Here is a 24,062-nt window from a genome sequence, read left to right as displayed (position 1 = left end):
CCCTTTTCTGTTCGCTCCCCCAACCTCTCTTCTGAGCTGCAGACGCAGCACACCCTTTCCCAACCCCCCACCCCCACCCCGGCCCACGCACTTGCTTTGGGCTCCCGTCTGTCCCTCCAGAACCCCCTCCTGGTCACAGTCTGGTCTCCTGAGTTCCCCGTCTGGCTGTTCTCCGCCCACCAGGCCGCCCCGCCCCTACACCCTGAGCCCGGTGCCCGCCACACTGACTTTTTCTGCGTCCTGCAGCCACTTTCCCATCCTCTGCCCCCTCCGGTCCCTCTCGTTTCTTCTCCCAGTTGTCACTGGGCGATCCTTCTGGGCCACGAGGGAGGGAGGGCACAGCGGTGCTGCCAAGCCTCCTAGTGGACCTCACATAAGCTTGGGGGCGAGCCCCTCTCTGGCCATGGCACAGCCCCCTGTGTCTCAGACCTTCCCTTAGTCCCCGCACACTCATACCCCACCCCAGCTCGTCCCTGAGCAGCCCCCACTCCCCCCTTCCGCTCTCTGTGCCTCTGTTTGACTCTGACTTCCAGGATAGTTCCCCTGGCCACTCCTCCCTCTCACCACCCGTCAGGTCTGAACCCTGCCTATGTGCCCACCGCCCCCCGCATGCACTTTGCTGTGTTTGCTGCCTGCCCTAGTGACGCGCACGTGTGTGTGTGGGCGGGTGTGTGGGTGGGTGTGTGGGTGGCTGGGGAGTGAGTGTCAGGCCCGTGTAGCTGTGGGCTTGGAGCCTGTGGGTGCCTGTGGGAGCCCATGGGAGCCCCTGGGCGTCTATGGGAGCCTGTGGGAGCCCATGGGGTCTATGGGGGTCTGTGGGAGCCCTGGGGGGTCTGTGGAAGCTCATGGGGGTCTGTAGAAGCCCGTGGGTGTCTGTGGGAGCCCGTGGGGGGCTGTGGGAGCCTGTGGGGGTCTGTGGAAGCCTGTGAGGGGTCTCTGGGAGACTGTGGGGGTCTCTGGGAGCCTGTGGGGGTCTGCGGGAGCCCGTGGGGGGGTCCGTGGGAGTCTGTAGGGGTCTGTGGGGGCTGTAGGGAGCTGTGGGAGCCCGTGGGGTCTGTGGGGGTCTGTGGGAGCCCTGGGAGGTCTGTGGAAGCTCATGGGGGTCTGTAGAAGCCTGTGGGGGGTTGTGGGAGCCTATGGGGAGGCTGAGGGGGTCTGTGGGGGGCTGTGAAGGTCTATGGGGGTCTATGATGGTCTGAGGGGGTCTGTCGGGGGGTCTGTGGGAGCCCGCAGGAGCCCATGGGGGCCTGTGGGGGTCTGTGGTCTCAGAGGCCCTGGAGCTGGGGTGCGAGGCCTGCGTGTTTCCCGGGCCCCTGACGCCGCTGCCTCCACCCAGAGCGCTGTGTTACCTGAAGCTGGGCCGCTGTGAGGAGGCAGAGCAGGACTGTTCGCGGGCACTGCAGCTGGAAGCGGCCAACGTGAAGGCTCTCTACCGCCGGGCCCTGGCCCACAAGGGCCTGAAGGTGAGGCCCACCCCTTGGGGCCGCAGGGAGGGTGGGGGCAACCTGGGAGGAGACCTGAGAATGGGGTCCTGCCCCCAGGCTCTCTGAGCACCTGCACGGAGGGTGTGCAGCACCAGCCCCCTCGAGGCTGTGGGGCAGTTTTCTCTTTGGAAGCAGGGGGAGATCTCGTATGTCAGAAATGCAGTGCTCTGACCCTTACACTGGTGGGGGGTCAGTGTGACAAGAGAACGGTCTTCTGGACCTTCCCCAGTGGTGCTCAGTGCTGACTCCTGGCTCTGTGCTCAGAGATCACCCCTGGAAGGCTGGGGGGACTATATGAGATGCTGGGGAGCAAACCCAGGTGGGCTTTGTATAAGGCAAGCGCTCACCGCTGTACTATGGCTTTGACCTTTGCCCATTTTTATCTTAGAGTGCTAGTTTTCTTTTTTTGGGGGGGGTTGGTTTTTTGGATATTTTTGCTATTGCACTGTGTGTGTTCGTTCAGATTTTCAATATTGGCTCTGCATCATATACAGAACATATTATTTTCCACTCCACGAGTAGCTTTTCACTTTGTTGACAATCTCTGTTATGTGCAGGAGCTTGTTAGAGGCAATCCCACTTGCCTCTGTGTGTGTGTGTGTGTGTGTGTTTGTTGTGTGTGTTTGTACAAAATCACCAAGATGTCCAGGAGCTTCCTGCCTGTCATCCAGGGACCTCGTGCTGTGTGGCGCTCAGCTGGGAGCCATCCCTGCCAGGCCATGGCCGTGTCCTGCCCTTTAGAGTATTTCCTGTTTCCTTCTGGCTCCTCTGACCCCCCAGACCTGTGTGTGTGTGTGTGTGTGTGTGTGTGTGTGTGTGTGTTTGTGTGTGTGTGTGCGTGCATAACAGTTTCCCCGGAGGCCTCCAACCCCCCCCCCCACACTCCGCTTCCCAAGCCCCCTCTGCAGCCCCAGCTGAGTGTCCGTCCACCTCATGGTCCCTCTCCGTGCTTATTTCTTCCTGTTTCTTTGGAAACATGCGTGCGTTTCTAGGGTTGGGGCAGTTTCTAGGGCAGACAGGGGAATGGCCTAGTGGCTCTCTGCCTACTTGTGACATTGCAGGCTGGGTGGGGGGGTCTGGAGACTTGGGGCTGCGGGGCATTGCAACCCGTCCCCCCGGGGGTCTCTGGGCCTGGCCCCGCCTCCCGGCCGCAGGTCTGAGCTTCGAGTGAGCAGGTTCGCGGAATGGGTGTCTCAGGCTCGTCCGGTGCAGCCGTGGCCGTGGCTGCTTCGTTCCCGCCACCCCTCCTTAGCAGGCCTTTGCGAAGCCAAGGGTACTGTTGATTCCCTCCTCGGGGAGTCATTTCAGCCAGGAAAGGTTTTGGGAAACAAAGTTTCTCTGTGGGGGCCCACACCTGGCTCAGTGCTGGGGATGGACCCCAGGAAGATGTGCTTGGCCGTGAGTTCTTCCCTGCTGAGAACTGCAGGAACTCCGATTCTCTCCTCTTGGAGGTTAAAAACTGAATCATGTCCCCGGAGGAGGGAGAGGGGTGCTGAAGCGGGGGGAGGGGGGAATTCTGGAATTTTGTGCATCAGAAACCATTTCCAGCATCGTAAATAACAGAATAGGAATTTCAAACAATAAATGATGGGAAGAAAGCAAAGCCGGGCCAGAGCAGGCGGCAGAGCAGGCAGGATAGTCAGTGGGCAGGGGAGTGGCCTTGCACACTACCCACTTGAGCTTGGTCCCTTACACCACACGTGCCCCCCACCCCTTCAGCCAAAATAAATAGAAAAGAAAAATGCAGCAGCTCAGAGAGGGTGCGGGGAGACACCCGGCGGGAAAGCAGAAGCCAGTGGGTGCTGGGCTGGTTGGTTCTTCCGCCCAGCATCAGAGCAGGCCGACGACCCCTGGTCAGGAGGCCCCGTGAAGGTCACAGTTGATGGACTCAACTGAATGGCCTCTCCCGGGGCCACACGCCACTTTCCCTTCAGGCCTTTGCTGGGTTGGGGCTGCCTGGAGCCCTGCTCGCCCTGCTCAGCTCGGCCTGGCCTTCCTCCCTGCAGAATTACCAGCAGAGCCTAAACGACCTCCGCCAAGTCCTACAGCTGGACGCCAGCATCGCCGAGGCCCGAACGGAGCTGGAAGAGGTCACTGGACTCCTGCAGGCGGCCACGGTGCCCGCTCCCCCCAGCAAGGACAAGGAGAGACGGAAGATCGAGATCCAGGAGGTGCTGGCGGCGGGGGCCGGGGCTCCACTTGCGAGGGGGCTTGCTCCTGGCGCCTCTTCCTGATTGGCAAGGGCCAAGGTGTGACCGAGAGGGACGCCTTACGTTGGCTGTGGGCATGAAGGAGGTGCCCTGCAGTGCCCTGGTGGCGGACGCGACCTTTGCTCCCGTTGACCCGGGAATCCCAGTTGTTGGGCTCTGGGGTTGGACTTAGGCCCTTTCCTCATCTCCTGAGAGCTGCCTCCTCAGAGATCTGAGCCCCCTTTCAGCTCAGGGCTCTGAAGTGACTTTTTGGCCGTGGGGAGGGAGGCCAGCGACCCCCCGCACCTCGCCCCGCCGTGCTGGGCCTCTTCAAGGAAGCGTGAGGTGGGTAGTGAAGGAAGCTGGCAGTGGTCAGCACGTGAAGGAGAGAAGGTGGAGCTGGGAGAGAACTAAAACTCGGAAGGTTCGCGTCTGAGAAATGGGGGAAGAGATTAGTGAGTTTTCAGGTTTATCCTGAGCAAAGAGATGAAGTTATTTGAGGTAATGCCTCGACCACATTGCCCTAGAAAACCATGCAAACGCACAATCGAATCCTCATCCGGGACAGTTATAGCAATGGATTGTGGTCATGTTTTCTGGAGCCAGAAAAATTCTCTTAGGACACACATACTTCGATACTTCCCTTCCTAGAAGGAGTTCAGGTGTTGTGGCTTATTTCAGTGCTTTCCAGCGGCACATTTTCCACTTAAATTCAGCTAAAACACCATTTCCCAGGGCCAGAGCGATAGACAGCAGGTAGGGCATTGGCCTTGCACACGGCCGACCCGGGTTCGATCCCCGGCATTCCATATGGTCCCCCCGAGTACCACCAGGAGTAATTCCTGAGTGCAGAGCTAGGAGTAAGCCCTGCGCATTGCCAAAAACCAAAAACAAAAACAAAACCACATTCTGCGCATCGCTCCCCATTACCAACTCCACCAACTCACCGGCCTGGTGCTTGGGTGACACTATAATTCTTTTTGCCTTGTGAAGGTGAGCGAAGAGCCCGAAGAGGATACCGGGAAGGCCCCAGAGTGGGGCAAGAGCCCCAGGCCCTCTGGGACCTTGGAACCACTCCCAGTCGCCACTCCGAACAACGCCTATGAATTTGGCCAGCTCCTGAGTGCCATCGGTGCCCGGGGTGACATAGACGCCTGCGCCCGCTTGCTGTCTACCACTGACCCCGAGTGCCTGCCTGCCCTGCTGAGTAACAAGCTGGAAGGGGACACATTCCTCCTGCTGGTCCAGGCACTGCGCAACAGTGTTCTTGGAGAAGACCCTTCCCTGGTGTACCGGCACCTTTTCTATCTGAGCAAAGTGGAAAGGTTTAGGGTAAGGAGTAGACTCGGTTCATTTCATTACTTTCATTTCATTGGTTTCGGGGCCATACCCAGCAGCTGCGGGGCCCAGGCATCAAACCTAGGTTGGCCATGAGCAAGGCAATTGCCTTTCTACCGCACTTTCTTTCTGGCCCAGTGTCAACATTGCTTACCAACAGACGGTTTAGTTTATTTTTCAATTTATTTATTTTGTGTGAGGGCTGAAGCGATAGCACAGAGGTAGGGCGTTTGCCTTGCACACAGCCAACATGGCCGACCTGAGTTCGATTCCTCCGCCCCTCTCGGAGAGCCCGGCAAGCTGCCAAGAGTATCTCGCCAGCACGGCTGAGCCTGGCAAGCTCCCCGTGACGTATTCGATATGCCAAACACAGTAACAACAAAGTCTCCAATGGAGACGTTACTGGGCCCGCTCGAGCAAATCGATGATCAACGGGAGGGCCTTTACCTTTTACCTTTACCTTATTTTGTGTGTGTGTGGGGGGGGGGGTGTAGATCTGGGAGGAGTTTTTTTTTTTTCTTTCTGATTTTTGGGTCACACCCAGCGATGCTCAGGGATTACTCCTGGCTCTGCATTCAGAATTACTCCTGGCGGTGCTTGGGGGACCACATGGGATGCTGGGAATTGAACTGGGTTGGCTGCATGCAAGGCAAATGCCCTACCTGCTGTACTATCTATCACTCAAGCCCCTATTATTTTTTAAATGTTCTATTTGGGGTCCTGCTGTTTTCCTTCTTTCAGATGATATTGACGCTCATCAGCAAGGACCAGAAAGAACAAATTGAGCGACTGTTTGAGGATCTCATGGCCAAACCAGACGCGCATTTCACTCTGGAAGAGCTGCAGGCCTTGAGGATGCAGTATGCCTGCCCGCCTGCCCCCTGCCCACCTGCGTCGCAGTCACGCTGACGGTGGGCCCGGAACTGCATCACATGGAGACAACGTTTTACTTATTTTTTATACCAAGAACATGTCTATTCTGCAGTCTGCTTTTTATTAACTGTAAATATTTTCCTATGTGCCAGAACGAATATCTTTCTATTTAATAAGCATATTTGGGCCTTGTTAAAATTAAAATGCATGTTTGTTTATGGGCTACATCTTGTTTGAATAACTCGTGCTTAAATTTTGTGTTGACTACATTTCTTTGGGTTAGGAAGGGGTCCTCAAGACTGGTAGAAATGTGTTTAAAAGTGGAAATCATTAATATAGATTATTATACCTCCTTTATTTCCTGCTAAGATAAAAATATAAATCTTATTCTATATTGCTGTGGATTACAGTATGCTAGGTTGATTGCAATACTAAAGTCTATAATTGAGATTATTATTGAATTATGATTATTAGCATTATAAAAGAAACTTATTTATTTCTGTATCTGGCCCTGCCCCCGCAAAGAAAGGAATTTTTTTCTAAGATGGAAGTTTGTTTGATCATTAAGAACAGAAATTGTCAAAACTTCTATCAATTATTACTAGATTTTCAAAGACTGCTTTCCCGTCTATTTGTACAAGCAATAACAAAGCAACCGCCCCATAGAAGCAAGAACTCAGCCTGGGTTTCCATTTGAATCGTCACCTCACATGTTCCCCAAACAGCTACTATGTCTACTACCTCTTTTTCTTCTCTTTAAGCATGACCACATGCATCCCCTTAATTGAAAAAGGGAAAGGGAAGAAGTCTTTATCATACTAAGTCTCCTTGACTAACTGTTCAGTTCAAGGTATTTAATAAAACATTAAGACCTGTATCTTTTCTACTGTCATTTATTCCCGTAGATAAGTATTTTTATTTGTTTTTGGGGTCACACCCAACAATGCTCAGGGGTTACTCCTGGCTCTGCACTCAGGAATTACTCCTGGCCGTGTTTGGGGGACCGTATGGAACGCTGGGGGTTGAACCCGGGTCGGCTGCGCCAAGGCAAATGCCCTGCCTGCTGTACTATAGCTCCGGCCCCATAGTTCTATGTTTTAATCTAATTTTTAAATAACTGAAGACTATTAAAATACATTGTGGGGGGCACTGGAGTCTTACAGTACAGCAGGTAGGGCGCTTGCCTTGCAGGGCGTCTGCCCAGTTCAGTTCCCAGCACCATCTATAGTCCCGAGCCCAGCTGGGAGTCATCCCTGAGTGCAGAATCAGGAGTAAGCCCTTAGCAGTGCCGGATGTGACCCACAAACATAAAAGACAAAACAAAGTATAAATTCTGGGAAAAAGAAAAGAATTCTCAGTGCATTCCATCGTGCGTGTGTCCCGCTTGCGGATTCCACAAGCTCCTCCAGCGTCCTGAGTGTTACCCCCAACCTCCACCCACCGTGGTCGAATTCTCACGCAGGTTTCAGGATATGGCAGCGAACAGGTCAGTGAGTCTTGTAAATGACTGGGGCCCGGGAGGAGGGGCGGGAGTCCTAAGGGCGCCACAGCACCACCTTGTGGTCTCCTGCAGCCAGCCTGCTGCAGGGTCGTGAAAACACAGAGAAAAGGTTCTGATTTCTGTCAGCAGAGGGAGCCAGAAGAGCACACAGTTCTACCCAGTCAGCACCAGCGCAGATAGCATAGCTGGTAGGGCGTTCGCCTTACAAGCGGCCAACATGGCCGACCAAGTTCGATTCCTCCGCCCCTCTCAGAGAGCCCGGCAAGCTACCGAGAGTATTTGATATGCCAGACACAGTAACAACAAAGTCTCCAATGGAGACGTTACTGGGCCCGCTCGAGCAAATCGACGATCAACGGGAGGGCCTTTACCTTATGAAGAAGGAAGAAAATAGGTCAGCTGGGGCCACACAGGAGGTACAGTGCTGACGGACCCTGGTTCAGAGCCCTGGAACCTCCAGATGTGGCCCCTAACAACAAAAACAATAATAATCCGGTTACCCAGAAGGGTAGCAGTAATTCCCAACAGCCAATACTCAGACGTGGAGTATTGTGCTATAATTGATAAAGAGCTGACAATCATCGTCTTGAAGAATCCCAGGGATCTACTAGAAACTTTAGTACATGAACAGAATTAACTCTGCTGAAGAATTTAATGAGTGAAAAGATGAATACAGAGCATGTGTAATGGAGAAGAGTCGATGCAAGACTGAACAAGTGAGTCACAGGGAAGAAATTTAGGCTGACTAGAAGAGCCGAATGAAGAAGGGATGAGAGTGAGCACAGCCTATGTGAATTACGGAGCTCCATCACAAGGCATTTATTAGAACAGTCAGGGACCTAAAAGAGTTTGGGTTAGGGCTTATTTCCAGAAAGAGTAGTTGAAACTTCGCAAGCATGGGGAGGATTTGGATATTCAAATCCATGGAGCTAATAACTTTATGGTCTCAATGCAAAAATATCCAAGACACACTATAATGAAACTACTGGGAGTTATAGATAAGGTGCATAGCTGACGTCTGCATAATAAGTACATATTATTTCAGTGATTAAAGAGAAACAAAGTTTTAAAAACTTATGCTTTGTACAAGGGAAATTTGGGCTTGATCCCTGGGCCACATGGTTTCTCAAACATTGGTGGTGGGACCCAAAGAAGTTAAAAGAAGCGAGCCAGGGAGAGAACTCAAGTGGTAGAGCACATGCCTGGCATGTGAGCACACTCCTTGTATGTGGCGTGGTAGAGCACACACCTGGCAATGTGTACACTCTTTGTGGTGTGGTCGAGCAAATGCCTTGTATGTGTGTACACCCCTTGCTTGTGTGTGGCATGGTAAAGCACATGCGTGGTACATGTATACACTCCTTGTTTGTATAAAGCACGATAGGGCACATGCCTTGTATGTGTGTACACTCCTTGCTTGCATGTATTGTGGCAGAGCACATGCCTTGTATGTGTGACATCTTGAATTTAATCATTTGCATACGCTGAGGCCCAGCCACCACTTCAGTGGTCCCTCACCCCTGCACCCGAAAGTCAAAGAGGAAAAGAGTTAAAGGCAGTGAGGTGGGAAAAACATTCCTTCATAGAAACCTCACTCCCATTAGGTGATTTCTCTGCAAAACACCGACAGGCCAGTGGTGTGGAACGACATGCCAATTGCTGAAAGAAACTGACCGCCAGGCAGTAATGCCAATCAGCAAAGTAATTGAGAAAAATCTAGAATAGATTCAGGAAAGATTTATTTTTTTTTTAAAAAAAGGGGGGGGTTGGGGTGGGAGATAGAGCATATCACAGTGTTGAATCACCAAAGGTGAGAAAAACAAAACAAAACAGAAGAAACAACGGAACTAGAAAAGAACCAGAGAGCAATCATCAGATGCCAGTACTTAATCCTTTTACTTATTGATACATGGCCATGGATTGAAATCACCAAAGCCAAAGATACATTCTGTCACTGTCACTGTCCTCCCGTTGAGCGGGTCCAGTAACATTGTGAGACTTGTTACTGTGTTTGTCATATCTAATATGTCACGGGTAGCTTGCCAGGCTAGTATCTTGCTTCAGTAGCTTGCCAGGCTCTCCGAGAGGGGCAGAGGAATCGAACTCAGGTTGGCCATATCGGCAGCATGCAAGGCAAATGCCCTACCCACTGTGCTATCACTCCAGCCCATTAAAAACCAGAAGAGTCAGACCCAAGTGCACACTTCTGCCCACAGAGACTCACTTCAACTTGAAGGACATGGAGGCTCCCGTCCCAGTCAGGGCTGGCAGGACTCACCTCCATGCCACTGAAACCCAATGGGAGGCTGGCAGCCAAGCTTGTATTGGACAAAATTGACAACATGCTCAAAATGGTCAATACGGCAAGTCATAACTGCAAATGCATTCAATTATACATGTGAGACTGTGTGTGTGTGTGTGTGCGTGCGCGCGTGCGTGCCCTTATTCTAGTCTCCTGCCCCCACGCCTGGCTGTCCTTGCTGGGGTCCCCTGGAGGGGGGTGGGTTGAATTTCCCTCCCTGGGGTTGAACATCCTCCACCGAGATCCTCAATCTTCCAGTGGGCAGGGGTCACACCCACCAACTGGCCCCCTGGCGCCGTGTAATCCCATCAATGGCCAAGACCCAGAGACTATAAAACCCAGCTCCCGGAAGCTACCTTCATGTATGTGGACATCTTTTTATCTCATTCTTACTTTGGACAAACTGGCAGGCTACCGAATGTAGCCTGCCCACACGGCAGAGTCTGGCAAACTCCCCGTGGCGTACCCAATATGCCAAATACCAGTAACAAGGAGAGGTCTCATTCTCCTAACCCTGAAAGAGCCTTGAATATGGCACTTTCTTAAAAATCTCAGGGCTAGGATGAAGGAGACGTTACTGGGGCCTGCTCGCGGCAATCGACGAACAACAACAGGATGATCGTGGTCGTGATTGTGACTAGGAGGTGTGCAGGGCTTATTCTGGCTCTGCTCTCAGGATTTTTTTTTAAGTCAATAACTAGAAATTCTAGTAATAATGACAGTGTTTAAATCAACTGGGTAAGATTATTTGACAAATAGTGACATTACATATGGTTTTCTGGGCTGGAGAGAGAGTATAGTGGGTTACACACTTGCTTTGCATGCAACCAACCCACCGAGAATCAATCCTCACCACCACATGTAATTCCCCAAGCCTGGCCAGGGGAATTCCTGAGCACAGAGCCAGGAGAAAGCCCTGAACACTATCAAATGTGCATCCCTCTCTCCCCCCACCAACAAACAAACAAACAAAAACAAACAAAACAAATGGCTTTTTTTATCTGGAAGGAAATAAAGCTGGATAGCTATATTATACAAAATGCTGGTAAATTTACACAAATACAAAAATAATTCTTGCAAGAAAGTTAGGAAACTAAGTATACTTCATAATACTGACCAAAAGTTCTAAAATACAATTAGGCACAATAGACAATAAGGTTTTTGTATGGCAAAAATGAACACATGCGTGAATGTATGGGAAACTGCCAAACTATCTTCACAACTCTTCCATAAAAATATTCCAGACAAAAGAGAACCAGGAAAAGCTACATGCTGTATGATTAGTAAACTCTTTCAGAGGCAAGAATTTGATATTCCTTATTGCTTTCCCATGAGAATGCCACACCAACCCTGAAAACCTGGCTCAGGGCTACTAAAAAACAAACACAAGTTCCAGACAGCCTAAACATTAGTTACCAAGCATTTAAGGAGGACTTAATCCCAATCCTACACACCCAGAGAGAGAACCTTATCCCAGGCTAGTTTAGCACTTGAAAACCAGTCACCACAGTCACACATTACCCACAAAAACATCTGCAGCAAATGTCCTAATGAATGGCTCTCATAGGGAGAGGGTTTCCTTCCAGATTACTCACCAGTCAACCATTCCCCTCCAACCACAGCGATTTGGCTCTGTACTTGCCAAAATAAACACACGAAAGGTCTGAAGAGGAAGAAACAAAGTCTGAACAAAGTCTGAACCCCAGTCCTGCAACTTGCCTGCTATTTACAATGCTGGGCAAAGAACTTGAGGAACCTTGTGCCTTGGTTTCCACATCTGTAAAATGGGGATAATCAATACCTTCTGCTCAGGAATATCTGGAGAGTCAATAGGTTAGCATTTTAAGAAAATATAGAGTGTCAGCCAAAGAACTGTAAGACATGGCAAATAAGCTATTCAGAGATGACTGAATTCACATAAATCTCAACCTAAACTAGTGGACCATTCTCCAAAGTCCCCCCCCCCCCCCCGCCACAAACTGGTTGTTTGTCAATATAATATTACTAACAAGGTGGCAAGTGTCTGGAAATAAAATTTAGTAAAAGATTGTAAAAGGTAGCCATAGGGATATTATAGACTGATGCAATCCCAGCCAAATTTGGTGAAAGTCTGATAAGATTGTTCTAGAGTGTCTGTGTAAGCAGAAGCTCAAGAATATTCAAGACACTTTCTGAGGGAAACGAGAGGGCAGGCGTGCCCACCAGTTCTCAATGATGTTCACACTGCCCATTAACTCACCTGGGAGATTTTTTTTTGTTTTCTTTGGGGGGGGGGGTAGCTTTATAGGTCACACTTGGCAATGCTCAGGGGTTACTCCTGGACCTGCACTCAGGAATTTTACTCCTGGCAGTATTTGGGGGACCACATGAATATGAGGTGCTGGGGATCAAACCCAGGTAGACCTTGTACAAGGCAGATGTTCTACCTGCTGTACGATTACTCCCGCCTCACTAGGAGTATCCTCTGGAATGTTCATCCACTGGGTTTGTCTGCACAGTTTGTCACTCACAGCTCCAGATCTCTGTACAAATGTCAGGTGGCAGAGATCTTCTGGTTTGTCCTGTCTAACACAACTAATCTCTAGCCACTTTGTCATTCATCCTTGTGTAACATTTCAATCTACCACGTGTAATATTATATCTTTTTTTTCCTAACTGTAAGCTCACTAAAGCCACAGTGTCTGGATATTTGATACAATACTATATCTCCAGCACCAGCACTTTTTTGATTTATTTTAATGTAGAAAAAAACCACAAACGTTGATACAATTCTAGCATTAACATTAGATAACAAAGCTCCAACATCCAACACCAACTGTGTTAGTCCATTGAGTAAGCAGGCAAAAATCACAAAAGTTCAAACTGAAATATTAAAGTGGAGATTAAATATGGGCTAAAATTTAAAACTGCAAACTCACTGTTCATCTAATAAATGTTGGTTGCCAAAACACACAGTGCCTCTCCAAGCTTAGAATGCTACTTCTACACTGAATCAATCAGAAGAAATAATTAGTTCATAGCACTAATAGTTTAATGCAGCAGGGCCTGGAGCAATAGTACATCAGGTAGGGCATTTGCCTTGCACGCAGTTGACCTGGGTTCGATTTCCAGCATCCCATATGGTCCCCTGAGCACCGCTAGGAGTAATTCCTGAGTGCAGAGCCAGGAGTCACCCCTGAGCATCGCTGGGTGTGACCCAATAAAGCAAATAAATAAATAAATATGGTTTAATGCAGCAAACACACAAACAAACAAAAACACTTCTGGGCTGGAGAGATAGTATAGCGGATAAGCTGCTTGCCTTGCATGTATCAAACCCAAGTTTGATACCTGGCACTATGTATGCTCCCCTGAGCCCTGACATGAGTAAGCCCCGAGCATGGCCGGGTGTGACCACAAAATCCAAAACACAAACAAAACAAAAACCCCAACAACAACAAACAAACAAAAACCCACTTCAAAAGCACCATATAAATGCACCTGAGAATCTTGAGGACTAAGAAAGGCAAAATGATCTAAGGAACACAATATTTTAATCGTATCATGCAGGTATTTGTAGCTCAAGTAGGTTTTAACGTATTTTATGTGGCCCCAGATAGTTACTTTTCAGAGACTTTCGGTAAGAGGCTTTCAGGAAATTAAGTGTTCCAGGGGAAGAAAACAGCAGGAAACAGCTCCCAGCAGCTGTTGACTTAGAGGCCAAGGATCCCCAGCCTGGATGGGAGGTTCTGGCATGCTCTTCCCTTCTCTGCTCCTCTTGCTGCTTCCTGGGCACACGCCAGCGCCAACACATGTGATACCCTGGAGGAGTGGACGTCTACGAAGTCACCAGACTTTACCTTGCCCTCATTCTCTCCTCGCTACCGCAGGCACATTCTGGCCACTGTCGAGAGCCTGGTATGAGCTGGAATCTGGAGGCTGCTCAGCGTTTGTACTGTTGTCAGTGGTCTGAGAGCCTGTTTCACCTGCCCCAGGCCCTGGTTTCTGCTGGCTGCCCACCGCTGGACACACTGAGTTTGGACTTGACTAGACCACTTGCTTCGCAGTATTAACGAATTAGCCAGATTCCCAGAGAAATCAGTCTCGGTAAGACTATGTTGAACGTTAAGTGGATTCGGTGCTATGAAGCTGGGAATTTGTACATTTAAGACAATCCAGTTAAACTGTGTGTCTATGCCGGTGTTTCTCAGCTCCCTGCATCCACCCAACTGTGGCACCCTTCCACCCTTGCTTCCTTCCTGGACAGGATAGTCCACATATCCTGATTGGCTCCCTGGCCTCATTTACATCATTTTCATTTGTGGCCAGCTTGGAATATCCTGGAGGCCTCTCAGGGGGCCACACACACCCCTAGTCGAAAAACGCTGGTCTACACAATGAACAGTAGGGTATTCCAGCATGCTCTTTGATTCTTCTCCTCCGTAACCATGATTTTTCAGTTACAGACTTGAGGGTATGGTAGGCTTTGAGGAGACTTTGGGGGCCAAAATGGATGGTTCAAAGCGCTGGAGGGCACCCACATGGCACAGAGTTCCAGGACCCTTCCCTAGCACCCAAGAGCTGGAAGAGTTTCTGAGCATGGCCAGGAGTGGCCCCAAACCCAAACTACTTGGGAGGGGGGTGGGTGGTTCTTCCAAGAAATGCTGGGGATCCACTTCTGGTGGCCCATGGCCAACACTGTCAGTGTCAGTCAAGCTTCAGTGCCAGGATGTGACCTGGCTCAGCTCCTTTGGGGTCAGGGGTCCGCACCACCCCCCTCTCCCCTGCCCGTGCAACTTGCTCAGTTGTTTCTGAGCGATTCTAGAGTGGAATTTCAGAGTAATGGGAGTATGTTTTACTCAGTCCAATTCTGAGGGAGTCCTTGGTGTGGAAAGAACTTCTGAAGGCTGTTGAAAGGTTTGGACCCTTTTGTAAAGTGCTGGGTGCTGGGTGAAGGGGGTGGGGGACAACCCACAGAATGACAGATGGGTTGACAGAGATGCAGTGGCCTCCCAACATGGCTTTGCTTTTGCTGGGCTTTTCATCTTTAGTCTCTTTTATAAAAAAGTCAGGGAGGGAGTGAATGTTTTCAAATAGTCTGTGAATTTTGTTTGGCGCGTTGCAGACTGTTGTGCTGTATCTGCAGCTCCAAGTTTTCACCAACTATGAACTACGTGACAGGATAACAGGAAAAAATGTACGAATATTACAGAAGCTGGTAAGACTAAAAAATTTCATTATTGTTCCCTCGAATTTAAATGGCTCCAGTTTCAGTGACAGCAGAGCAGTAGGGCGTTTGCCTTGCAGGCAGCCAGCCCGGCTGAGCCGGGTTCGATTCCTCCACCCCTCTCAGAGAGCCTGGCAAGCTACCCAGAGTATCTCGCCTGCACAGCAAAGCCTGGAAAGCTACCTGTGACGTATTCGATATGCCAAACACAGTAACAATAAGTCTCAAAATGGAGATGTTACTGGGCCCGCTTGATGAACAACGGCGGGGGGGGGGGGGGGGGGGGGGGGGGGAGATAGTGTTTGTGTTTGTTTAGTTTCATAGTTAACTGCTTAGGGGGTGAACTTTTGTTTTGCTTCTGGCCACACCCAGCAATGCTCTGGGCTGACACTTGACTCTGTACTCGTGGATCTCTCCTGGTGGTGCTCAGACCATATGGAGTGCTGGGACTTGAACCCAGGTCAGCTGTATGCAAGGCAAACGCCTTACCCGCTGTACTATCTCTCTGGCCTCAAGAATGTTCTACTCTTTTAAGATTTTTGTTTTACCTTTAAAGTGAGGATTTATATCTATTGTATCTTTTCACCACTTAATGTTAGAATGCTTATTTTCCAATCAATATACTTCATGTTGAAGCAGAAAACTGCCTCTTTCTGAAGAGGTTGGAATGACTCATGAAAAAAGTTTGGTTTGAAACACTGTTAACAACAACGTCAGCTATCCTTCCCTTCAAACTGGATGAAAAATTATCTTTTATTTTTTTTGGGTCACACCCGGCAATGCACAGGGGTTACTCCTGGCTCTGCACTCAGGAATCACCCCTGGCGGTGCTTAGGGGACCATATGGGATGCTGGGAATCGAACCCGGGTTGGCTGCATGCAAGGCAAACGCCCTACCCGCTGTGCTATTGCTCCAGCCCCTTGAAAAATTATCTTGATGGCTTGTAATACTCATGAATAACTATTACATGACAAATGATTATTTCTGTATTTATAAAACACACCTGTGCACAAACCATAAGGCAGCAATACATCAGTATTTACATTTATTTCATGTATGCAGTTTACACACTCACTACTGAACAAAATTGGAATGCAAACAAATATATAAATACGATAAGCATAATCAAATAAAATAACTGGCACTAGTGTTCTAAGCTGGGTGAACCTGTAAGAAAAAGTGATTAAGAAGACTGCAGCCCATGGCATTTTTTATTAAAAAAAAATGCTCAGTAGCACCATCATGGTAACACTTATAAAAAAACACGTAGGATGGAAAGTTTTCACTGCTGTAATTGAGGTTAACCTGTTTTATTTAAGAGAAATTATACAGGAAATTAACAGTACAGGCAGTATTTTGGCCAACTTCTGCTTATGTCAGCTAAACGTCTTCCATAAACAAAAGCAAAAGCAAAGAAAACCAGCCCTATGTGGACCCTCCTTAGCAATTGATCTAAGCTCGACACAAAGCTCTGACTTCATGATTGGGAAAGGTACGCATGTATTAAAAAATGAGGTTATGTAAAGATAGTCACAAAAGCCTGAGTGTGTCTTTGGTAGGCTAACACTTTTTTCAGCATTGTTATTAATCATACTTATGTTTATCCTGTATTTTTTTACATAATCAAGGTGCTATAGAGGACACTATGGAAAACAATACAGCAAAATTCTCAAGCAACTGGGCCCTTAAAATCCAGTCTATTCAAAGGCACCGAGGATCAACGGGGCAGAGAGGCCCCTTAGTGGAAGGTGTTTTTTTCTGTAATACTTACAAATGAAATTTTATTTTGCAGTTTTATGTATCTCATTTGGTGCTGTCAATATACTTCACTACCTACTTTTATACTTTTCTTCTACTGATGGCATCAACCATACACAAGATAAATAGAGTACCAGATATTTCTATTTCAAAGTTGTGCAAAAACTGCCACAATCTTGCTCAAAGTGTCCAAGTATCCAAATGGTAGCAAATGGGCTGCGAAGCTTTATATATCCACATGTATGAAGAAATGAATTTTATGCTGAGTTATAGAAACATTACAAAGAATATCATATACTGAGGGTAACCTGGCAAGTATCCTATAAACAGTATCCTATAGTGGTTTCAATAAAATGTCACTAACCACTTCTCCCTAAGTCTCAAGTTTTCTCCACCAGAATGCTGCATTAGTATTTTATATGGAGTATAAATTAAGCCAAATTCTATCTAAATATACAAGTATGTGCTTCAAGCAATGCTTTGTGGCAAATTCACAAAACATAGAACTTCTCTGCAGATCTTTTGTCCTTACAAGAGTACATTTTTAAAGCCTTCTTTTCAGGGTCAGGTAATTTAAGATCCACGTGAAAGACAATGCTTTGCTGAACACAGAAGAAGGATCTGCATGAGCATCATGTAACCCGGCATTTGCTGGTAACTTGAAACTTACGAGTTGTCACATATAGTTCGACGAGCCCCGAACAAGGTTGTTCAGTGGTTATGATTTTTGCAGCATTTAGAGGCCTAGATTTCAGTCTGAATTGCAACTTTTAACTCCACTGTCTGGCGTGAGTGGTTGTTATTGGTTTCTTTGAGTTCATCCCCAAAGTACAAGTCCACCTTGGGTTTCATCCCGCTGCTGCCGTGCTCCTCAGCACTGTGAGCCGACTGTGGGCCGTCTGGACACGAGGCCGTCTTGGGGAGCACAGAAATGCTACACTGGTGTGGGGAGTTTTCCAGTCGGTCGTTCTCCACCTCGGGAAGAATGCTGACGGTGGCAAAGCGAGCATGGTAGTCACTGGACCCGTGGCTACAGGACGTTTTCATGCTTTCCAGGTCGGAGCAGCTGAACTCAGAAAAATGACTCGAGTGGGACTCGGCCACAGAGGGCACGCTGTCGCTGAGGGATGGCGCCTCAAACTCACTGGAGTTCGTGCTCTGCTGCTCGAGCAGCTGCGCGTCCATGTCCTCGCGGGTCTCGTTTATCTTCATGGTGCTCTTCTTCCTCAGTTTGCCACTTTTGGGCTTCTTTCCTGCCGGAGCTTCTTTGGACCACTTGGGGGCGCCGGACTTCCCCTCAGGCAGGCCGCTGGCGGGGCCGGCCGCATGACTCCGGGGACCACTGGCGTCCTCCACGCTGCTGCTCCCGCTGCTGTGCCTGAACTTGGACGGCTTGGACTCAATGTCCACTTGCACCTCCATACTGCTGCCGTCTCTGGGCGGGAGAGAACAAACGCGGGTTATGCGGGATGGCTGTTGTGCCCTGGGTGACCTGGGCTGAAAGACTAGCCTCAGAACACACCAGTCTGGGATACTGCCCTGAAAAAGCACCGCAGGACACCTGGGGCCTGCCTTCACGGAAGGAGGAGGGCAAGCAGCAGCTACTTCTGCCGCGTCTGCCGTTCCCCACGTCTGACTACCTTTCCGGTTTTCGTTTCTTCCAGGCTACAGGCCAGAGAGCTCACCTCTCTCGAGAGTGCTCCTTAGTACTTCACAGAGCTGTGCACTGTGACCACTGTCTCGTCCCCACCCCAAGAAACGCTTCACTTAGCAGCCAGGCCCCCTTCTCCCCCAATCCTACTAGTGACGACTCACATCATTCGCACTCTCGATAGACTTGCTTCCTGGACACGCCAACAGGTAATTTTCCCAGAGAACCTACTAGCTGCAATCATCACTTGTGGGAACTCGCCTAATTATAGGATTAATGCTTTTTATACTTTTTAGACTTAAAAAAATTTTTTTAAACTCCAGGTCCCACAGACGGACTAAATATTACTTGGCATTGTTCCTGGGCCCCGAGCTCTGCCGGTAAGTATCTCCCACCATGAGCCTCCCCAAACCTGAACACATTTTGATTTTCTAATGTTTCTTTCCTTACTTGTCCAAAGGGATGTAGGAATTCAGAATGGATCCTGCCATTGCTTTGGTGCTGGCATTATCACTAACTGTCCCCAGGCTGACAGTGCCAGATTCTCCACTTAGACTAGAACGTTCTTTCTGTACATCTGCTTGCACCTCCAACCTTAAAGAAGGGGTATCAGAGAAAAACAAAGTTATATATGATGGCACTGCTACTGTAATATGCATCTTTAATTCTGCTATGAATCCTAGTAACAAGAAACTAGTCTGGACACAACTGTAATACGTTTTCTTAGTTTCCTATTATTTGGTTAGTGAAATTCTACCGAAGCACACCAAACAGTACCAGCTATGCAAATAACAGGGGGAAATTCACTGCTTTCTAAGTAAGGTAGTAAGAGAGCAACATTTAAAAAAAAGACACAAAAGTATTTTAAGTTAAGTAGGCTTCATTATTCTCAACTGCACTGTAGTGCTTTGCCTGCTATGTTACAGAGAACTAAATACAAAATCTGAACACATTATCAACTATTGCACACGACAGAGTAATGAATCAAAGGATAATGGACTGGAGAGACAGTACAAGGGGTAGGGTGCTTGTCTTCAACACAGTCAAACTGGCAATCCCTGGCACACCATGTGGTATGCTGAGCCCCACAAGGAAGAATCCCTGAGTGCAGAGCCAGGAGTAGACCCTGAGCACTGACAGGTGTAGCCCCCAAACAAACAAAAATGCTGCGCTCTATATTTCTAAAAAACTACAATAAACAGTAATAACATATATATCTGATTCTTTCAATAAGGTATAATCTACAGCTTTAAAATGTAGATGTAATGGGGCACATATAAGATTGACATATTTCTTAAATTTATGTACCCTCTCTTACCTCTCAAAGACTTTAAAAAACAGGACTAATAAGGAACTGAAAAACAGTGAATTAAAGTGAAAACGAAAGTCAAAAAGAAAACCAAGATGATGCTTTAATCCAGGCCAAGGAGACAGCTCACAGGGCTGGAGCGCAAGGGCTTGTTTCCGGGCCGCACCCAGCCGTGCGCAGGGATCACGCTTGGCTGTGCTCGAGCCCATATGTGGTGCTGGGGTGGAGACTATGTCGGCCACGTGCAAGACAAGTCCCTTGGCCCTGTGCTGTCTCCCCAGGGGAGAAGGGCACGTTCAGCCCCCAGCAGTCCGATTCCCTGAGCTGGAGAGGCTGGGGACAGGGAGCAGCCCGAAGCACTGCCACGTGCAGCCTACCCCGACAAGAAAAGCACCACCTTTCCAGGCGCCCTCGCTGGCTTCAGGAAGAGGTCCGGTGAACGAACCCAGAGCATCCCAGGTGCACTGGCTCACCTGCTCCCAGCTAACCGCCCACACCTCATTTCCGCCCCAGGTGGGGCTCAGGCTTGCGCACTGTCTGGATCGTGTCCGCTGAAACAGCTCCAGCAGTGACACAGAACATCAAATCTGACAGGCAGAAGGTTATGCCCAAGTTTTATCCTACCTTGGGCACAGCTGAGACAGAAAAATCAAACATGCAAAAATCTACTTACTGCTTACTGCAGCACTGTTATTTTTTAATATCGCTGTTGTCAATCCTGACATTCGAGAGTCACATGCAATTAGGGTGCTTCTGTGCTCAAAATTCTAAACCTAACAAATACTTCGTAGCTAAGGGAAGGGGCAGACGCAGCACAGACCCATTTCATACCTGTTGAAGCAGTTCACCATGGCACTTCCAGACAGACTGCCTGTGATGCTGGCCCCGGCTAGGGCCATGGTGCTGGCCGTTTCACTCAGGTTGTCACGGATGGCCCCAATGCGGTCCATGTGGCTCCCACTGGCGCTCAGGCTGCCAGTGAGACCACCGACACTCCCCTCCCCTATGCTCGGGTTGTGTCTTGCTTCTGCTACGGAAGTTGTATCTAAATGCAAATATTTCAAGGAGATTAGTCCATTTATTACTTTTTTTTCTCTAAGTGCCCCATGGCTTCCAAAGGGTACTATCATTTTTGCGCCCTGAAAAGCATAAAACAAAGACAGGAACAGAGTAAAGAAAAGTCATTGTTGTTGCGGCTGCTGTTCTGGGGTAATGCCTGGTGGCGCCTGGGAGACCATGTGATGCAGGGGATCAAATCCGGGTCACCCATAGGCAAAGCCCGCGCTCAGCTCACTGAGCTACTGAGCTCTCTCTGACCCCAAGAGGAATAACTGAGACTCAACCTGGATTAAAAGACAGACCCCAATTTGCATGACTAATGCTGTGTGTTAGGGGTCTAATTTCAACTTCTCCGAAGTATCTATGACCACACTATACCTGCCAGCAGCATCCACGTTCCTACATCGCAGTTCTCTGTATCCCTCCCCCAAAGTCTCAGCTCTCCAGTTCCGAGTTTGGCTTGGACTGTTTCTACTTCTGTGTCCGAGTGAGATACTCAGCTACGTGTCTTCTTCCTGCCTGACTGTGAGGATTCGCACAGCCTGCTCCGTTCGCCGTGTGACAAATGGCAAGGCTTCATCTTTTCCAGGAGCCCAGCGCTATTCCACCCTGCACCTTGACTCCCTCCTCTGCTATACTCTGGCTATTTTTAATAGCTTTTAAAAAATCCAAAAATTTTTCAAAGGCTGAATCAATTTGTAATCCCAATGAGAATACTAAAAATAAAAAATACACTACTTTTTTTTTTAATGAGCCACTTTTTACAGGAGTGAGATGATCCTGCTGTTGTTCTGATTTGCATTTTCCCGATTAAGTGATACTATTTTTTTCATGAGCCTGTTGGCCACCTGTATGCTGTCTTTGGAGATGTATCTGTTCACTTCTTCTCCCTATTCTGTTTTTTTTTTTCCCTGAATTTCATTAATTCCACCTTGGATATTAGCCTTCTGTGCAATTATTTTTTCCCCATTCGTGGGGGTACCTTTTATTTGTTTTTGGTGGAATCCAGGGCCTCATACACACAAACACACACACCCCTTGTCACTGGCCTACAGCCCCAGTAGTTCTTTCTACCTTTTCATTTCTGTGCTTTGCTTTTTATTATAGAGGCAATTTCTGGTGATACTCATGCTGGTGGTAAGGTGCTAAGGCCTTGGTGACCCAATTGCAGCATACCCTGTGTTGCATCAGGGTCACCAGGAATACACCTGGTGCTGCTCAAGGTCCTGTGAGGTTCTAGGGATAGAATTTAGCACTTCACACATGCTAAGCATATGTGGGAACTTAAGCAAATTCCCCAGCACCCTGTCTTTTCTGTTTTGTTATTGGGCTTTTTTTGTTTTGTTGTTTTTTTTCTGGTATTTGGGCCTCACCTGGTGGTGCCCTGGGGCTACTCTGTGCTTGGCAGTGCTCTGGGGCCCATATGGAATGTTGGGGCTTGAACCCAGGCCACTTTCCTACATGCAAAGTAGGTGCTCAGCTCATCAGCTCTCTGGCCCCTCTTTCCCATTTTAATGATAGTTTAACTGTGAAGTTTCTTGTTTGCTTTTCATACAATCTCATTAATTTTTGCTCTTGTTACTTTTCTGTTGGAGAAAAACTCCCAAATACACCACAGAAAATCAGTATCACGGAGTGTTTTGCCTGTTTTTTTTGTTTGTTTGTTTTTACGTACTTTATGGTTTCAGATCTACCATCCACGTTTTGAACCTAGTTTATTAACTTTTTTGTGTGTATAGTATCAGATTATGGCCCTATTTCATCCTTTTTCAGGGGTGGAGAGCCCACACCTGTCTGTGCTCAGGGCTTATTTATGGCTGCGAGCTCAGGAATTACTCCTAGAAGGGCTGGGGGCCTACTACTGGGATGTAAGGCCATACTGTCCCATCTGCTGTACTACCACTACCTGGCTTTCCTAGTACCGGGTACTAGATTTTCATGCTTTAATGCTCATGTCATAAATTAACTGCCCACATGTGAGAGTATTTAATTCTGGGTTCTCAATTCCATCCCACTGGCACATATCATTGGATTACTGTTGCTTTGGAGGATAGTTTTCTTTGGAGTATAGTTTGAGTTGGGGGCCGGGGAAGAGTGAGGCCACCATTCTTTGGTCTTGGGCTTGATTTGACTAGTTAGGGACTTTTGTGGTTCCATTCCATTTCAGTAGTGTTTATTCTATTTCCTTGAAGAATATCACTGGATTCTGAAAGGAATAGCTTTAAATCTGACAGGATAGGGTGGTCATTTTGATCATATTAATTCTTCCAATTCATGAGCAAGGATCTCTGTTGTCAGGTACACATGTGGAGAGCATGAGTCTTCCAGGGACTGATTAGGTCATTCTATCGTACTATGTCCATTCCTGCTTCTTGCTACCTTCTTCAAATCTGAAGTCTATTTTAGGTAAAAAGGTAAAGGCCCTCCCGTTGATCGTCGATTTGCTCGAGCGGGCCCAGTAACGTCTCCGTTGGAGACTTTGTTGTTACTGTGTCTGACATATCCAATACTCTCGGTAGCTTGCCGGGCTCTCCGAGAGGGGCGGAGGAATCGAACTCAGGTCGGCCATGTTGGCCGCTTGTAAGGCGAACGCCCTACCGCTGTGCTATCGCTCCATCCCTAAAGGCCCTCCCGCTGATCGTCGATTTGCTCGAGCGGGCCCAGTAACGTCTCCATTGGAGACTTTGTTGTTACTGTGTCTGGCATATCGAATACTCTCGGTAGCTTGCTGGGCTCTCTGAGAGGGGCGGAGGAATCGAACTCGGGTCGGCCATGTTGGCCGCGTGTAAGGCGAACGCCCTACCCGCTGTGCTATCGCTCCAGCCTATTTTATCTGACGTAAATTATGTTCTCCCTGACTTTTTTAGACTACCACCTGTCTGCATGATCATTTTCTAAGCTTTTATTTTCAGTCTATAATTATCACTAGAACTCAAGAGTCTCCCAGAGAGCAGGTTGGCTTTTGTTTTCTGATTTAAAAGACACTTTTGTCTTTCGATTGGTGAGTTCGTGACCCTATTTATCATCATCATCATCATCATCATCATCATCATCACCGTCATTATTTGGGTTTTGGGCCACACCTGGCTGTGCTGAGGGATCATTCCTAGTGGGGCCTCGGGGGCCATATGTGATACTGAGAATCAAACTGGGGTTGGCTGTGTACAAGGCAAGTGCCTTAACCCCTAGACCATCTCTCTGGTTCCATAAGGTAATATTTGTAAGACCAGAGCAAGTAAAGAATAAGCCCTAAATCCCTAGAAATAGGTGTGCTTGTCATCTTAGGGAACATCAAGAAGAGCAGTATGAAATAGGACACAGGAGGAAGTTCAGAGAGGCAGCCTGGGTCCCCATGGGCGATAATAAGGATCTTGATTTTTTTTCCCTTAGC

The 24,062-nt window shown here is 48.4% G+C and overlaps 2 protein-coding genes across 2 annotated transcripts in view; one reads left to right on the top strand and one right to left on the bottom strand.

The window, feature by feature from the left end:
- SPAG1 (sperm associated antigen 1) overlaps positions 1-6,753 on the top strand; it is a 52,551-nt gene extending 45,798 nt beyond the window's left edge. Inside the window, exons 17-20 of the mRNA XM_056110741.1 lie at positions 1,337-1,463; positions 3,491-3,655; positions 4,667-5,005; positions 5,753-6,753. Coding sequence (XP_055966716.1) covers positions 1,337-1,463; positions 3,491-3,655; positions 4,667-5,005; positions 5,753-5,920 — 799 coding nt within the window. The 3' untranslated portion in view covers positions 5,921-6,753. The remainder of the gene's footprint in view (positions 1-1,336; positions 1,464-3,490; positions 3,656-4,666; positions 5,006-5,752) is intronic.
- A 9,158-nt stretch (positions 6,754-15,911) lies between these two features.
- Positions 15,912-24,062, bottom strand: part of RNF19A (ring finger protein 19A, RBR E3 ubiquitin protein ligase) — a 53,545-nt gene continuing 45,394 nt past the window's right edge. The window contains exons 8-10 of the mRNA XM_056110753.1: positions 20,444-20,657; positions 18,754-18,897; positions 15,912-18,087 (exon numbers count right to left, since the gene is read on the bottom strand). Of these exons, the coding sequence (XP_055966728.1) occupies positions 17,397-18,087; positions 18,754-18,897; positions 20,444-20,657 (1,049 nt within the window). The 3' untranslated portion in view covers positions 15,912-17,396. The remainder of the gene's footprint in view (positions 18,088-18,753; positions 18,898-20,443; positions 20,658-24,062) is intronic.

Source organism: Sorex fumeus, unplaced genomic scaffold (genome assembly GCF_029834395.1).
Source record: "Sorex fumeus unplaced genomic scaffold, SorFum_2.1 ptg000002l, whole genome shotgun sequence".
NCBI classification, from domain to species: Eukaryota; Metazoa; Chordata; class Mammalia; order Eulipotyphla; family Soricidae; genus Sorex; species Sorex fumeus.
The sequence above is the reverse complement of the archived record's forward strand: the minus strand, read 5'-3'. Positions and strand labels throughout refer to the sequence as shown.